Source organism: Pleurodeles waltl, chromosome 8, assembly GCF_031143425.1.
Source record: "Pleurodeles waltl isolate 20211129_DDA chromosome 8, aPleWal1.hap1.20221129, whole genome shotgun sequence".
Lineage (NCBI taxonomy): Eukaryota > Metazoa > Chordata > Amphibia > Caudata > Salamandridae > Pleurodeles > Pleurodeles waltl.
Window position 1 is genome coordinate 1,191,355,644 of NC_090447.1, and position 18,272 is coordinate 1,191,373,915.

The 18,272-nt window shown below is 44.3% G+C and overlaps 1 protein-coding gene across 2 annotated transcripts in view; it reads left to right on the forward strand.

The window, feature by feature from the left end:
• The window catches only part of LOC138250508 (serine/threonine-protein kinase Nek5-like), a 350,116-nt gene that overhangs the window by 188,087 nt on the left and 143,757 nt on the right, over positions 1-18,272 (forward strand). For both annotated transcript variants that reach the window (XM_069205454.1, XM_069205455.1), the window contains exon 11: positions 11,011-11,141. In XM_069205454.1, the coding sequence (XP_069061555.1) occupies positions 11,011-11,141 (131 nt within the window). The remainder of the gene's footprint in view (positions 1-11,010; positions 11,142-18,272) is intronic.

The window sequence follows — 18,272 nt, forward strand, 5'->3', positions numbered from 1 at the left end:
GCCCATAGCACCAGATGAGCGCATTGAGTTTATGATCCCCTCTAACTCAGACACAGAGGGCGAGCCAATATTGACCACTTCCCTATCCCAGCTTGTTGCCAGCACCACTTTCCCAGGGTCCATGTCCCGATTTTCAGCATAAAGGGCCTGAATATACAGCCTCCAGTCATCCTCTCCTATCAGGGGGACGATGGGAGTTTTACGATTTCCGCACCCCTCAGAAATAATAGCCCAGAATTTGCCAGGGTTTCTCGTTACAGCTGCTTCCCTCAATGCGATCTACTTATGGTCAGCCTCTTCCCTTCGGATGGCCAGTTTTACCCACGCTCTTCTTCTCTTAAGGAGTGATATTTTCCTACTCCTTTCCGTGGACTTCCAATTGAGCTGTCGCCTTACCAATTTATTAATTTTTCTATTCAGTTTCACGATGGAGAACTGAACTTTTTGGGGGGGAGAATTAATGCGCTGAGGCTGGCTACCAGCAATCATGTGTCACATTCATTTGGTAAAAGATTTTAAGGAGTCCCTACTCCAAACCTCAATATTTCCCACTATGTTTTCAAGTAATGGTTTCAGCGATGTTATTTTAGCTGTACACCAATACATTCTCTGTATTTTTCCCATTGATACTAAGGTTTTCGCCTTTTATGGGCCAAGAATCTATCGAGGCTAGCTTAATTTTTAAGGTGAGTTTAAGATTCATACGGTCGCTAAGCAAGGTATCGATAATTACCATATCCTCCACTGTTTGAGCGATATTATACAAAGCGCAAATATGGTCTATGATAGAACTACTCATAGGGGACTTATGACTTTTGGATGCGGTAGAATCTGAGCAAAAGCGCACATTTAGTATAATACCACTAAGGTTCCTCAGGCCTTTCAATAAAATATAGCCCCTTTTATCTGTCCTAATTCTAGGGGGGAGTAGGATGGGCGGGATATTTAACACCATGTCCCTCTCTAGGTCACAATACAATTTAAATCCCCCATTATTATTACCTCAGAAATATTTCCTAGGACATAAAGTTGATTAAACATCTGTTGAAGAATAGTGTCAAATTCCTTTTCAGGTGGAATATAGGCATTTACAATAACCAAGGGAGTTTTTCTGCCCTTCTCCCCGCTTAAGTGGACTCGCACTATTTGGAAGAAGTTTGTTGTGACGGGTAGGCTAACAAATTCCCATTTATATCTATCACTTAATAGCATTGTGATACCCCCTTTTGCAAGCCCTTTTTTTGAGGGCTGTGCTATTTTACTAAGGCCCGTATAGCCGGGGCAGGAAAAATCAGTTGAACACCGGGTCTCTTGAACGCAAATCAAGTCAGCCTTAAATGAACAAATTGAATTTAATTTTCCTGAGTATCTCCCTATTCCTGCAGCATTCCAAGAGACCAAAGAGATGTCAGGGTTAGTGATTCGATTGAATCAAATTGCCCTTCGCCTGGGTACTGTTTAGTGCCTCCGCCAACCAATTCCAATTTTCATGTTTGGGACTGGTAACCTGTTGGTGAGAACCTTCCATAACCTTCACCACCCTTACACCCTGGAATAGAGAGACTCGCACAATTTCACCAGAGGCTGAAGAACATTTCACCCAACAGCCCGGTTTGCTGTCCGTGGAGCCTAAATCATGAGAAGAATGATGCCCACCATGATACGTTATCTTATTTCAAACAGGGGTAAAGTTTATGCCTCTACACCGTAATTGGGCACAGTTCACCAAGATTAGTTTTAGAGGAAAACCAAACTTTTGCCGTGCACCCACCTATACTTTGATCAAGAAAAACTCGCACAATATCATTACTCTCAATCAGTTTGAGTTCCTCTATTTCCGAAAAACGTCAATAAAAACGATTGGTTTAAACTTAAGTGAGTGTCAAATATGGTCAAAAACTCTAAACTATCAGGTGACTCCTTAAGCCTATTAAAATCATTCTCCCTTCTAGATAGTTCTCCAGCATTCTGAAAATCAGATGTAGAGCTGGAAACAGGCGCTCTTGAGAACACCTTACATGGCAAAATTGCATCATTTGAATCAGACACGCCGCATGGCATCAATGGGAGATCGATCTGTAGGTGACCGCAAGAAGAATCCATGTCTGGCACCAGCTTTGTAACAGGTAGCGCAACCGCGTTCCTGGTCTTAGAGTTCTTTATTGTAGGGACCCGATCCTGGACATCCGGAGATCCCACGTACTCCCTCTCCTCAAACTTGACCTTCCTAGCCATCTTTTTAGTGATTCGCCGGTTCCTTTTTTCCCCAGCCTTTCGATCGCGATAGGGGAGCAGAAATGCTTGCAGAGACATGAAAGGAAAGGCCTTTCCTTTCATGCCTCTGCCTGCCCCCTCTTTCCGAGCGGAAGAGAAATGCTAAGCATTTCTCTTCCGCAACACGCTGGAAGCATGCTTCCAGCGCAATGGGAGGTGACCTCTTGATGTCATCAGATGTCACTGGGGGGTCAGGGGTGGAAGGGGAAGCGATTTTATGTCAAGACAGGAGGCTAGCATTATGCATTAACCTTTTATTTACTTTCTCTGAGCAGCAAACCATTAAAAGTATCCATTTAGAACTTTAACAACATCACAATGAAAAAATTAAAAAACAGAATGTCCAGATCCATATAAGCTGTGTGACCTCCATTTTCTTCCTCTTTTGTTTGCTGCTTCTGAGCAGATAAGTATATCGTTTGGATGTTGTTCTTTAAGTTTGTTTTTGTTAGCTATACAGTTAATGTTTAAAAGTATTATTTAATTGCTATCCAATTTATTGGTAGAATGTGTGGAAGATCTGTTTATGAGTGTTATTTAAGGGTTAAATTTATTGGCAAAACGATTTTTCTTTATTGTCTTTTCATTTTAAAGATTTTATGGGGTAAGTGTTGGCACTATCGGTTAGACGCACTGTTTTGTAACTGGGCCTGCGGGTATAAGAGTGTCTATTTTTATGTTTAATTGTTCTTCTGAGACGCGCTTGAAATGCGCGTCCGTTGGAGCGCGCGCAGGCTTCAGCGTGCTCTTGGTAGTTTTAGACGCACGAGGAGCAGCGTCTGGAGTGCGCACATGTTTCAGCGTTCTCTTCGTCGTTATAGACGCACGAGGAGCAGCGTCTGTTGCTATGCGCGTCTTGTTCTGTTTTTCAACATGTCAAAGCAGAGCATTTGTTTTGACAGGAAATAGAGGTTTTATCCTCAACATTGCGGCCTGTTTCTACGGCAGATTTTCATTTAGGACTACGTTTCCATGGTAACGAATCACCGTTGGTGGCTCGTTACGAGGAAGACGTATCTCAAGTGTTTTAGTGACTAAAATTGACATGAAAAGAGTGTAAACGGTTTATATTTAAAGCAAAAGGATATTTATTATAGTTATTTGTCAGGAAAGATATATAAGCAATTTATATTCGGAGCAAAAGGATTTTTATTAGAGATTTTTTTGTTGAGGTTAATATGACTGAGGTTAACATGGAGAAGGAGGATTCTCAGGAGAATTTAATTAGAAAAATTGTGAGTGAGGAAGTTAAGGCAGTGGTACAGGAGTCTGTGAAGCAAGTCTTAGGTAGAAGGAAAAGTGTGGATGAAGATTAATTTTATTCATTATCAGAGGATGAGGACCGTTTCAGGGGTCCGGATGGAAAATGCTTAAAAAAGAGAAGGCATTTATTGGAAAATAAAGAAAAGCATGGAGTCCACAGCGGCTCAAAGGAGAAGGGTACTCTAAGCAGTGCATTAGAAAGTCAGCTTGACGCTGGAAAAGAGTTTTTAAGTGGTGGACTTGACGTTGAGGATGATGAATATATTTTAGATCTGGAATACAAGGATGATCTACAAGACAAATTGGGGAGTTTTAGACAGAAAAGTGGAGAGAATTTATTAGATCCTTTTGGGGGAAAATTGTTTGAGCCAAAAGATATTAGACATCCGCGCGGGAAAGAGTGGTGGCCTCTGGAACTATTGCGAGTTATATTAAAGAAAGATTCGTAAGCCTCTAGAAACGCATGAGAGAAATATAATGAGAGCAGAGTGTTCGAGGCCTGTGAATGATGAAAAGTTCTGTTTGACGCCTAATTTGGATCCAGAAATGATAACTTATTTATTTAAGTTAGGTGGGAATCCAAGGAAGGGCTTGGAGAACTCATTTCAGGACAAATTACTTGATGTTTTAGGCCCTTTGGGAAGGATTTTTGACACAATGGCGGATGCATATTTAAAAGGAAAGGATTTAGATATGCACCTCTTACGAGGCTGGTGTCAGAGAGCCATTTGTTTCTTAGGTAATGCGAATGCAGGGCTTTTGGCAGAGAGAAGAAAGACGGTCTTAATGTGCATAAACCCGAAGTTAGCAGATTTAGCTAACAAAGAGTCTTCGGTGGAAGCGCGTGGCCTTCTATTTGGAGAGGGCATGGTGAAAGCCTTGTCAAAATATGTGCGCACTTTTACAAGTTTGGATAAGGCACATTTTTCGATGAGGAGAATCTTTACAAATAATAATTTATATGGGAGGGCTGGTAGGAGAGGGCAGCTTGCCAGCCAAGCAAATTACAGAGCCGAATTTCATGGATCAGCTTTCGTCAGAGGGAGCTTTGGTGGATCACAATTTTACCCCCAGAGAGGGAGGGGTCGTGCACGATCTTCTAGAACGAGAGGTGGAAGCCTTGGCAGTGGGCAAAATCAGGGTGAGTATGAAGACTATTTCTACTTCTATCCCTATCAGGGTAGGAGGGAGATTGAAGTATTTCAAGAAAAACTGGGAGTTAATCACTCAAAATATGTGGGTTTTACAGACGGTTCAGGGTTACAAAATAGCATTCAAACAAAAGCCAGTGCAGGACTTAGAACAAGGGAATTACATTTTCAAAAAGATTTGGAGGAGATAGTTCAGATGGAGGTAAGTCAGATGTTGGAGAAGAATGTGATTGTGGGAGTGAAAGAGCAGGAGAAAGGTTTCATAAGCACTTTGTTTTTAGTGTAAAAGAAGGACAAGGGTTGGAGGCCGGTGATAAATCTAAGGAATTTGAACCAGTTTGTGACTTACAATCATTTCAAGATGGAAGGAATCCATCTATTACGAGATCTTTTACAGGAACAGGATTGGATGGTAAAATTGGATCTCAAGGATGCTTACTTTACAATTCCGATAGCTCCTTGCAGTCAAAGGTTTTTGCAATTCAGATGGAAGAGTCGGATATACCAGCTTCAAAGCTTACCTTTTGATTTAGCATCAGCGCCTTGGTGTTTCACTAATGTTTTGAGACCAGGGTTGGTTTTTCTCAGAGAAAGAGGTGTGAGATTGATAATTTATTTAGACGATATCTTGATTTTTAATCAGGAAGTAGAGGTTTTGAAGGACCATTTGGGTCTAGGGAAGGATTTATTGGAGAGTCTAGGATTCTTTGTAAATCTGGAAAAGTCTGTGATGAACCCAATGAGAAGGATAGAATTTCTGGGGTTCATAGTAGATACAAATCTATGTCGTCTAGAGTTACTAGTGAGAAAGGTGAAAAAGATAAAACAAGAGGTGCAGTCTTTGGTAAAGAAGCAGGAAGCGACTTTGAGAGGTGTGGCACGTGTAATTGGGCTTCTATCTTCATCCATTCAGGCGATTTTTCCAGGTCCGTTGCATTACAGGGCTTTGCAAAGTTTAAAGATGTTGGGATTACGGAAATGTTTATGGTACGGGGATCGAGTACCTATTTCAAAGGAGGCAAGAGACGAGTTAGTTTGGTGGAAGGAGAATTTGGACGCTTGGAATGGTCAAGCGATTTTTGGAGTAAAACCAGATTTTGTTTTAGAAACAGATGCGAGCAAGTTTGGTTGGGGTGCTCATTGTCTGGGCATGGAGACAGGTGGAATGTGGACGCATTTGGAAAAGGAGAAACATATCAATTGTTTGGAATTACAAGCAGGGGTGTTTGCTTTACAGAGTTTCAGGGACTTCCTGGGAGAGAAGTCAGTTCTTTTGAAGATGGACAATGTTACAGCGGTTACTTGCATAAACAAATTAGGAGGAGCTCTTTGGAGGAATTTGGCAGAGTTGGCAAAAGAGTTGTGGGTTTTTTGTCTAGAACGCAAAATAAGTTTGAAAGCAGAGTTTTGGCCAGGTGTAGAGAATGTAATAGCGGATTGGAATTCACGTCAGTTGAGGGATTTCAGTGATTAGAAACTGAGAGTAGATTTTTTCAAGGAAATAAATCTGGAGATGGGCCCATTGGAGGTGGATCTCTTTGCTTCCAGGATAACTTTCCAGTTGCAAAGATATGTCAGTTGGAGACACGATCCGGGTGCAATGGCAGTGAATGCATTAATGCAGGATTGGAACAGGATGAAGGGTTACGCTTTTCCTCCTTTTTCAATGATACAGAGAGTTTTGTTGCAAGTGAGACGCCAGCGGTGTCGGTTGGTTTTAGTAACCCCTTTTTGGACAACGCAGCTTTGGTTTCCATTGATGATGGAGTTGACTGTGGATTATCCGATTTTAATAAGGTGTTGCAAGGGTCTTTTGTCAGGGGTGGATGGCAGAGAGCATCCTTTGGTGATATCAGGTTCTCTGAGCCTTCTAGTTTGGAAAATATCAAGAGTTCGGGAGGACTCACAAACCTTTTGAAATCAGCTGCAGGATTATTGGATGAGTCATGGGCTCCAGGAACTAAAACGAGATATAGGAGTACCTGGAAGGTCTGGTCTCATTGGTGTTTACAAAGGAATTTGGATCCCGTGGAGGCAGATGAAGTTCAAGTAGCAAATCTTTTAGCGGACCTTTTTGATAGGGGTATGTGTTACAGGACAGTTAATTGTTATAGCTCTGCTGTTGCTGCAGGACATGTGCTTATTCAGGGAGTTTCCATTGGAAGGAGTCCTTTGATTTGTAGAGTTATGAAAGGGATTCGTTTGAAACGTCCACCTAATTCAAAATATAATGAACTTTGGAATGTTAGTTTGGTTCTTGATTTGTTCCAAAGTTGGCCAGCAAATAAATATTCGGGTTACAGAGGGCTTTCTTGGAAGATAGCTACTTCACTTTGTCTGGTTTCTTTTAGGAGCGTTTCGGATGTGAGGGCTTTGGAGGTTACTCATAGATTTTATCAGCCGACTAGGGTGTTGTTTGAGGTGTGTAAATGTACGAAGACGATGTCCGGTACGATATTTTATCCATTGTTTGATGATCATCCAAAGGTATGCGTAGGATGTTGTCTGAAGGAATATGAATCAAGAATGCAGGAGAGAAGAGGAGCAGGGATTGAACAGCTCTTAATTTGTTATGTGAAACCGTTTAAAGGAGTTTCAAATGCAACTATTGCAAGATGGGTGAAAGGTGCAATGAAAGAGGCCAGTGTGGATATTTCAAAGTTCACAGCACATTCGGTGAGAGGAGCAATGGGAAGGAAGGTTTGTATTTTGGGAGGCAGTCTGGATTTTATTTTGAAAGCTGCAGATTGGTCTTCAGCTGAAACTTTTAGAGGGTTTTATTTAAAAAAAAAAATAGATCATGTTTCGAAATGTGTGTTGCATGACTTTAAACATGCATAATGCTAGCCTCCTGTCTTGTCATAGAATGGCGATTCTTAGAGATTTACTGTAAAAAGAATTGTGATTTTATTAACGACAAGGAGGCTAGCATTATCCCACCCACCCTTCCCGAGGATTGATGGAGGGATGAATTTTAGTGTGTATTATTTTGTTTCTTCTTTGAGGAAAGGAGAAAGGTCTATTTCTAGAATAGTTTTTGTATTATTTATTAAATGTTGTTGATAGATTTTTGTTTAATTTACAGAGTAATAAGAAAGGATAGTTTTTTCCATTCAAGAGGAGTTTGGAGGAGAAGAGAATTTCAAACAAAAAAGGAAGAAAATGGAGGTCACACAGCTTATATGGATCTGGAAATTCAGTTTTTTCATTGTGATGTTGTTAAAGTTCTAAATGGATACTTTTAATGGTTTGCTGCTCAGAGGACGTTAATAAAAGGTTAATGCATAATACTAGCCTCCTTGTCTTTAATAAAATCACGATTCTTTTTACAGTAAACCTCTAAGAATCGCCTTTCCCCTTCCAGCCCTGCCCTGGGGGGGGTGGAGGTGAGGCCCTTTTGCACTTCCCCCGAGGGCTTATACCAGGACATAGTGGTTACGTCCGTGGCGCCTCAGGGCCGTGCCACTGGACGTAACCACCACGTCCTTGGCGGGGAAGGGGTTAAAGGATTCAGAAAGGACTATATGTTGATCCGGCGGACAACTATTAAAGTTCCCAGAGCAGACAAGATCCGGAGTTTCCGATGTCCTTAAATACGAAAGGAAATGGTCTGATGGAGTACTATTAAAGAGTTTTAGCATGGGGGAGCAAGGGACCTCTTGACGTCATCAGACGTCACTGGGGGGGGGGGATCGGGGTGGAAGGGGAAGCGATTCCCCTTCCAGCCCTACCCTGGAGGGGTGGAGGTGAGGCCCTTTTGCTCTTCCCCCGAGGGCCTATACCAGGACGTAGTGGTTACGTCCGTGGCGCCTCAGCACTGCGTCACCGGACGTAACCACTACATCCTTGGCAGGGAAGGGGTTAAAGGATTCAGAAAGGACTATGGCGGTGATTCTAACCGCGGCGGGCGGCGGTCGCCGCCCGCCATGCGGTTCCCGCCAAATGACCGCACCGCGGTCACAAGACCGCGGCGGCCATTCTGGCTTTCCCGCTGTGCTGGCAGGCGACCGCCAAAAGGCCGCCCGCCAGCACAGCGGGAAAGACCCAGCAACGATGAAGCCGGCTCCGAATGGAGCCGGCGGAGTTGCTGGAGTGCGACGGGTGCAGTAGCACCCGTCGCGAATTTCAGTGTCTGCTAGGCAGACACTGAAATTCTTTTTGGGGCCCTCTTACGGGGGCCCCTGCAGTGCCCATGCCATTGGCATGGGCACTGCAGGGGCCCCCAGGGGCCCCGCGGCACCCCCTACCGCCATCCTGTTCCTGGCGGGAGACCCGCCAGGAACAGGATGGCGGTAGGGGGTGTGAGAATTCCCATGGCGGCGGAGCGCGCTCCGCCGCCATGGAGGATTCTCACGGGCAGCGGAAAGTCGGCGGTACACCGCCGACTTTCCGTTTCTGGCCGCGGCTGAACCGCCGCGGTCAGAATGCCCAGCGGTGCACCGCCAGCCTGTTGGCGGTGCAACCGCGGTCATTCGCCCTGGCGGTTTTTACCGCCAGGGTTAGAATGACCCCCTATATGTTGATCCGGCGGAGAATTAGTAAAGTTCCCATAGCAGACAAGTTCCGGAGTTTCCGATGTCCTTAAATCCGAAAGGAAATGGTCCGATGGAGTACTATTAAAGAGTTTTAGCACGGGGAGCAAGGTTTAGATTGAAATACTGCGGGCATCGATGGAAAGGCGGAAGGAAAAATTCCTGAACCGTGCACCCCATCCGGGTCAATATCGGGGAGGATAAATTCCCGTATTTTGACTTGATGGACCCCACTTACGAGAAGGGAGGTGGTGGCATCCACTGAGCCCCCCTCCATTAGCAGTGCATCGATCCATCAAGGGAATTAGTTCCTTACCTTCATCAGTTCCTTGGGAGATATTATTATTGGTGCCAAAATGATTTCCTCCATTACTATCCGATGCCTCACGTGGCTCCTTTTGGACGAATGGGAGGATAGTATTCAAACTTTTTTTATTCAACTGATGAATACCCTTATTTCTTAAGGGATTATATTTGTTTTTTTTTTTTACAGGCCCGACTGAGGAAAGACCTGCTCCTTCTAACGCGTTTGGAGGACATTTTTATTAAATACTGACCCTTTTCTCCTTTTTATACCACTTTGCTCCTTACTCAGGCCTATAAACGCAGACCTACAAACACTTTTGAAAATTTTAAACTTTTGGGGTTCCACCAAGTCCTCAAAACAGCTTTCTTCTGCTGCCCACTGCTGGTGCACGCTGAAATGTGTTTGCGCCCAGACCTCCAAGAGCCACGGGCCTCAGGCCTCGAATCTTCAGCACAACAGCAATGCAAACAGACTAAAGCACGACACAACGAAGCAGGGCAAGGAGGAGAGGAATGAAGAGAAGTAGGTGAAACGCCAGGGGTCAGAACAAAAAGCAGCTGCACGCCACGGTGCCTCAGTACCTTGATTACAGTCTCCCCTCCTCACACGATTCACCCGGCTCCCTTCCACACACTGCAAGCCGTGTCTGCCGACCTCTGACCTATGCGTGTACCGGCTCTTTTCTCCGTCCGAAGTGCTGTTCTAACACATTGCCCCGTAGGTGCCTGATGAGGGCTTCTGCCGCTTTCCCCTGCTTCCGCTGGCTGCCACAAATTTAGATGGCAGCCCTGTCTGTAGGGAGAGAAGCGCGAGACTCCACCTTTCACAGTCCTCCACCCAGCCTGGCTCCTCTCACCGACCGGAGCACCGCTGCACCACCACTGCACCACCTGCCCTGCCGGGGCCCGACTGGAGCCTCTGCCCCTGTCCCCTGCTGCAGCTAGCTTCCACGGGCTGGCTGCCTCGATCTGCCCCGGTTTGACCTAGCGGGCCCAGTCCATGGGGAGAGAAGCACGCTCTGCCTCGCTCAATTGCGAGACTCCGCCTCTTGCGACTCACGTCACACGCCACAAAACTCTGTCCTTTGCGGTCCCCTGCCCCAGGTGCACATCAGCTTGTGCCTGCTGCACATTAGCCTGTGCCCCCTTGTGCAGAACTGACAGTAGGACTAATAACACTGATGCCTGTATATCTGTAGCACTTTGTTACAATATGTATCTATATATATATATATATATATATATATATATATATATATATATATATATATATATATATATATATATACTGGTCTGTGTGCACATATGCCAGTAAGGTGTGTGTATTTGCCCACCAACTATACACAACCTAAATCGATATGCTTTATTGACAACTTGTTTGAATTTACCACTGATTACAATTTTAATAAAAGTGATAAAAGGATACAAGGCACCATACTTATTAACAACCTCTCGTTTGCTTCTCTTATTCAAAACTCCTAAAGTGCCTAAAAGAAAAATACAGAACACACCTGCACCCCAATCCAGGGCAGTAACTCCAGCAAAGAAACAAGAACTGCCATACAGGCAGGAGTGGAAACATCCATCGCGGGTTCAACATCATCCACCTGTCAAGGTAAAAGCTAGAATGTTAATTTGAGTAGCTTGTGTTAATTTTTAGAAAGTGTCTTACGTGTTTGCACTGCTATCCATTGGCAGTCTTTGTGGATTTAATATTTTGCCATTCATTAGGTCAAGATAATGTTTGTTATTATGCTGTCTCCTGTATACAAACGCATTTTGGGCATATACGGACTTAAGCAACTTACGCATTGAATGTATTGTACTGTCACCCATATTATTTTCCAATATAATGTTTTAAAGCCCACAGCATTGAATCTGTAGACCCAATTAAGGTGGTGACAAATCATATTTTCTTTATGTCTTCAACACTGGTAAAACCATCATTAACAAATAACTGATTTTCAGTGATACTCCTGTAAGCGTTACATCCAACTGCCCCTGAAATAAATTCCGCAGTGTTTGAAATTGGTTATTTTATGTCTTCAAAGAGCTATGCAGATTGTCAACCTAATCTACTTCTATGACAATTAGGTCCTAATTTGAACTTGGGTAGTAATGCAAACTTCTTTCATTTTTTGAGCAAATGTTGTAATACTGTTAGAAACTGGATTATTAATTGTGGTGGGTGACTACCCACCTTTAGGAATAATCACAACCCATGTAACGGCGAAATTTTAAAATCACTAATTACTAAACATCATTAACCCAAGTTTTCCCCCTGGTAGCTATGGCACAGAACAGACAGGCTTGACTCAGGGCAATTGGTAAAGTATTTATGCAGTGCAAAAACAGTAATACAGTTGAAATGGAAAACAATAAAAATCCAAAACCTAATTGGAAAAATAGAGTAAAATCTAATAAACAAAATGACAATATTTCGATAAGCAGAAGTGGAGATATGAATTTTTTAAATGTTAAGTAAGAATAGCACCAAGTAACATAAAGGGCCAATGATAGTCAGTGGTTGTGGGAGGACGAGACCTAGATGCAATTTGATGCTGACTGCGGAGGAGCATGGGTCACATACACCACCCAAGTCTGTCCTGGTCAAAAACGTTTACCTTTGGACTTAGTTCTTTAAGTCTTAATCCAACACTGGAATACACTTCTAAAACCTCCAGGGCATCTGGTCACTACTGTTAACGCGTCTGACCTTATTTGGCTTTTCTTCAATTAATATATAATGGGACACATTAGAGGTTCCATGGACCTTTTGGCTGCGCTTTGAATAATTCCCATCACAAGACTCAATTACAACAACAATCAATAACAATTATCAAACAATAGGATCAATAATCTTAGGAGTCAGTAATTTCCACACACCATGACCACTTGGCCATGAATAACCACACTTTTATGTAGAATTAGAATGTTTATTTCCCCATATTAACAATGCTAATATCACGTTACTTAGTCTCAAAATCAAATGATAAACATACAGTAACAATACCGGTTGACCAAATCTTCTAAAGAATCTCAATCTAATCAGTGCATGGATCATTACACATTCAAGAGTTACAGTACAAATCAATAGCAAGAATAACTGCAATAGAAATAGCATATATTTAGATTCAGCAATGAAAAGACATCGACTGTTGTTAATTTTTAGCAAGTATCCTCAGTGAGTCTCCTAACTAATCTTCTGATTAGAATAACATGTTTGGGCTTCATGCAAAACAATTTTAGTCAACACAAATTTGGAAAAACCTATAGCTACGGCTTTAACAAATCAGCGGTTAGTACCTAAAGACAAAAGCAAATAAACATGGCAGTCAGTAACATAGGGCCAGATGTAGGAAACAAAAAATTTGCGACTCGCAATTTGCGAGTTGGTGCGACTCGCAAAATGCGAGTCGCAAGTCGAAATGCAGGTAAAATAACAGTGTGGAAATAGTGACTCGCACCCGGAGTCGCAACGCAGTGAGCGAGTCCACCGATTGCGAGGTCGCTTTTTGCGACCGTGCAAAAAACAAACTCGCAATTTGCGAGTGGGTGTCGCAAATTGCGAGTTGCATGTAAATTGCTTACAGGTGCTGCAGAACACTCCAGAAACCACTCCAGAACACTCTGGAAACACTTCCTGGCACATGATGATGACATCACAGCCAGGAAGTTTACAAATACACCTGGGAGGAGGGAGGACCACACCCTTTTTTAACTGCTGAACTGCACACTGGAGAAACAGCAGCTGCAATGGAAGGAACTCCAAGGAAGAGAAAACTGAAGTTCGCAGAGAAGGAGCTGGAGGTGCTGACAGATGAATGCTGTCAGCACTATGACTAATTATTTGGGAAGGCAGCCCTCAATGTGCCAGAAGCCACCAAAAGACAGCTGTGGCAGGACATCCAAAATCAACTCCCTGGGGGTGAGCCACAGGAGTATTGATGAAATAAAAAAAAGGTGGTATGACCTCTGCTCCCGGACCAAGGAGAGGGTGGCTGAAAGGCTCCGGGAGATGAGAGGCACAGGAGGGGGACCATCGTCAGTACCACCACCCACACCCCTGGAAGAAAGGGTGGAGGAAACCCTGGAGCAGGAGGCAGTATCAGGATTTGGGGACCTGGACACCTCAGAGCCCACCACATCAACTGGTGAGTACCATGTGACATGCCTGTACCCCTATCCAAGCCATACCCCCACCCACCATGTACACAGGGGCATGCTCAACCAAGATAGCTCCATTTCAGGGTAGCAAACACCAGAATGATGCATTATGGGAAATGTAGTCAAGTAGACAGTACATAGGCAAATGTTTATTAGGAAGTGTGCAACAGATAGTAGACACTGACAGTCTGGTCCCCATGTCCCACAGGTCTCCCACAAGACACCACCACAACTCACAGCAGCCAGCCCCATGAGGACAGCTCAGGACCCGCCAGCACTCCCACCTGCACGGCCAACATCATCCCTGCAATATCCACACCTGCTGCAACTGTGTCCCAAGAGGCTGCGCCAGCAACAGGCAGGAGTGAGACAGTGGAACACACAGGGCAGCCACCGCTGCGCAGGCGATGCAGGTCCAGGAGATCAGGGCTGCAGTCTGCGTCCGGCCATCAACCTCCCAGCAACAGTGAGGCACAGCTGCTGCGTGGTCAGCGCCTACAAAATAACATTTTAGGGAGGATTAGTGGTGTGCTGCACCGCTTTGTCTGCAATAACGAGGCCAGCATGCAGCAACTTAACTCCAGAATCGACATGATAGCCACAAACACTGGGGACCTTGCCCTGGCCATGAGGGATCTGGCGGCAGGACTACTGGCCCAGGCCGAGGGTGGGCGGCGCAGGGACCGTCCGCTCCTGCAAAGACTAGATCGGATGGCCACATCCATCGGCAGGCTAGCTACGAACACCACAGGCCTGTCGAGGAGGACAGTTGGGCTCCAGGTCGCAATGGGCCATTTTGCAGGGGATGTGGCTAGGGGCCTGGGACGTCTCACACACGTCATAGACTTAATGGAGGCACGGCATCTGTCCAGGGGCACAGGGGAAACACCCCAGGACAGCGAGGAGGGCTCTACAGTGAGCAGTGTCTCTGCCACTGACACTAGGGTGCTCCGGAGTACCAGGCAGAGCACAGCAGAAGCACCAGGGACCAGCCAGGCTGGCAGGAGCTGCAGAAGGACATAGACATTACCCTGGCCCTGTTGATGTGGCACATGACATCAATGTACCCCATGCATGGTTGGCATTTACATGCCCATGAACAGTCATTACTTGTATATAGTTCTTTTTCTGCACTAATTAAATAGTTTTTTTTTCTACTTAACAAATGGTGTTTTTGGTCAATAGGTGAGTATGGTTGGAGTTGACACGTACCTTCCAAAGTATTGTGTTGCGATATGTTCCCGTCTCAGTCTGCCTTGATTAGCTAAACTCCGATCCCCATGATGGCGATGTGGTTGCTCTTGCTCTTCATCCTCAGGATCTGGGTCTGCAGGGGTGAGAGGTAGCCCACGTCGGGTGGCTATGTTGTGGAGGATGGCGCATGCAACCACAATTTTGAATGCTGTAATGGGGGTATACTGGAGGGCACCTCCACTGCGGTGGAGGCAGCTGAATCTTGCTTTCAGGAGTCCAAAGGTGCGCTCTATCAGATTCCTGGTCCTCTTATGTGCATTGTTGTATCGCCTCTCACATTCATTGCTGGGTGTTAAAAACGGAGTCATAATCCATGGCCTTAGAGCATATGCACTGTCACCTGTTGGGCACAAACATTACACTGTTAGAAAGTCCTGGTTGGTGTGCACAGTGACCTGTGAGTATGTCTGCAAGGTGTATGTAGCTCTACCTAGGAGGTATCCGTCTCCAAACTCCCCACGTTCCAGGCGTTGATGTATCCCACTATGCCTAAAAATGTAGGAGTCATGGGTACTGCCTGGAAACTTAGCTACAATGTCAGTGATGACATAATGGGCGTCACAAACAACCTGAATATTGAGTGAGTGGGTACACTTTCTGTTGCGGAAAAGATGTTCCAGGTTTGCAGGGGGGCATATTTGAATATGTGTCCCATCTACACATCCAATGACATGGGGAAAGTTGGCAATGCGGTAAAAGTCCAGCTTGGTGCTGTTTATTTCTGCCTCATTCCTTGGTAGGTATATGAAGTGAGACGTGTGTGAGTAAGGCATCTAGGAAGGCCCTGAGGAACCTTGACACTGCACTTTGAGATACCCCACCTGCCACAGCAATGACCCCCTGATAGCTCCCTGAGGCCAAGAGGTGAAGTGAGCATAGCACTTGCACATGCGTAGGGATGGCGCAGCCACGCAGAGTCTGGTGTTCTAGCTGTGGTTTAAGTAAATCAATTAATTCTAGTATGGCAGCGCTGCTAAGGCGATATTTGTCATAGATCTCATCCTCAGTTTGCTGAAAAAGAGTCTGCCTTGTTCTATAAATCTTCTCCTGTCTGTGGCCCCTCCTCCTCCTCTGCTGCGCGGCGTGGACTTTCCTCCTCACTGCTATCAGGTATATCTCTGCCATCTTGAGTAACCCAGATGGCTTCTGGGTCTCCTTTTATACTTTGGTACTGGTTACCACCTGCTCTGAGTTAGTGGTAAATTGCAAGTGCAAAATGGGCTTTTTGCAACTAGTTGCAATTTGCGAGTTGCAATTGCATAAGGTTTGCGACTCGCAAATTGCGACTTGCTATTTGCGGGTCGCAAAATGGGGTCGCTAATTTTGCGAGTCGCAAACGGCTCACATCGCTTTTTGCAAGTCGGAAATGGGGTTTTTGCATCCCATTTCTGATTTTGCACAGTCGCAAATAGCGATTCGGGCCATTTGCGACTCGCAAAACTTTGCTACATCTGGCCCATAGTCTTATACCTTGCCTCAATATGGTTAAACAAGCTGCGACTGTCTTCGTCAATTGGACATCAGCTCGGTCAGCATCAGCATCGGGACATAGCAAAAAAGTTCAAGATAGAAATGTCTCAGGAACGGAAATAATCGGAATAACACTTCTCAGTAACTGTTTTGGAAAAAGCTAGCACATCTCTTGGGATGGTTAGGAAAGAAGTGGGGGTCTCTTCTCTCGGTACAGTCTGGCTAAGTTAGATTTCCTAGGACATCTTCCCACATTGCTATTGGTCAAAGATGTTTACGTTTAGTCCAATGAAACTAGAACTTCAAATCTAAGATACAGCTAAATTGTCCTTCACATGTCAATGATTGGCTCCTCTTCTCCTGTTCCTATCGTCGAACTCGTCAGGTAACAATATTGTATTGTCTTGTACTCCAGTCAGTGCATCCATTGTTAGTTCCTGGGAATATTGCTTTCACACACACAAACTTTACAAAGTATCAGTAGGTAATACAGCATAGTCTAACAAGCAGTTCTCGTAGGAAAGAATATTTAGTTACTGGCATACGGTCAACACAGTGGAAAAACACAAGTTTAATTCTCTAGGCAGACATTTTGTGCGAATCATTTAAACAGTGCAACTTAATATGAGGCTGTGCAACTAGGCCCAAGACCTCGCTAACTTAAGGCCTACGATTAATAAAGCAAATACATAATACATGACCATTAATATAACATTTTCAAAGTTGTGTATTATTTCTCTATATTAATTCTTTTTTTATGCAGGTTTAACATTCAGAATACATGAACATTTATTAGTAAAATTAAGTGTTAACACTACCAGGTCCAGTCCAGGTCAATTTGCCACTGGTCTCCTTGGAAGTTGCAAGGAAAGGCCTCTTGTAGCTTGTTGTAACCATGTAGCCTGAACAGGTGGCCCTCCTTATGACCCTTGGAGTCTGCTTCTATGTACTGGGTACAAGCAAGAGAAAGTCCAGCCTTTCACTGCTTCTCTCAGGTCACAGGCAGCAAGTCCAGTCTTCTATTCTTTCTCATGTCTAAGAGCATTTTGAAGTGTGTGCCTGGAGGAGCCATGTTTTTGCCTTGCATGAGCTAGTGGGTGTGAATGACTCTTGGGCACGCCTAACCAATGGTATAAAAAAAGTTCCCAGGGTCAACTCTACTCACTTAGATGGTGGGTAGAGTTGGCCCTGGGAGATGGTGAAAATCTTCAGCCACACTAAACATGAGCTCTGAAGGCTGGGGTTATGCATGGGGAGTGTGCTATAGTAATCCTAACATCATCACACACTTAACACCAAAACCTGAAGCAGCCTTTTTTCCCCCTAATAAACCCAGAAACAGAATTCTGATAGAAAAATTAGGGTGTTCTAGCAACCAGACTATGTATATACATGAAGTGTCTTGGCATCCTGTTCTGTGCATTGTAAGTGCTTCCCTAGTGGTATATGTAAACCCAGAAGGCCTGTCAAGCAGGATTTCACACTAGCAGGATTTGACACTGTAATGTCAAAAAGGATGCTCACAGCCAACACTCTGCATATTATTTGAGGTTCAGAGGAGTTATCTCTGCCTATTCAAGTCAGCCTTTTGTTTGTTCCCGGGAGGCCCTTCACATCCTTTTCACACCTATTCAAATGCTAATCAGTGGCTGAGAGATCTTTGATAACAAATGCAAATTAATCTCCAGGAATTTAGGAAGATAAATTGTAACTTTCTAAAAGTTACTTTTCCTTAATATGTATTTAAAATCCAGCTTCATCATATATTGGATTTATAATAACCATTAACATAGTTGTCTAGTTATTTTTCTAGCCATTCCCGAAATAAACTATTATTTAGGAGTTTAATCTGTAC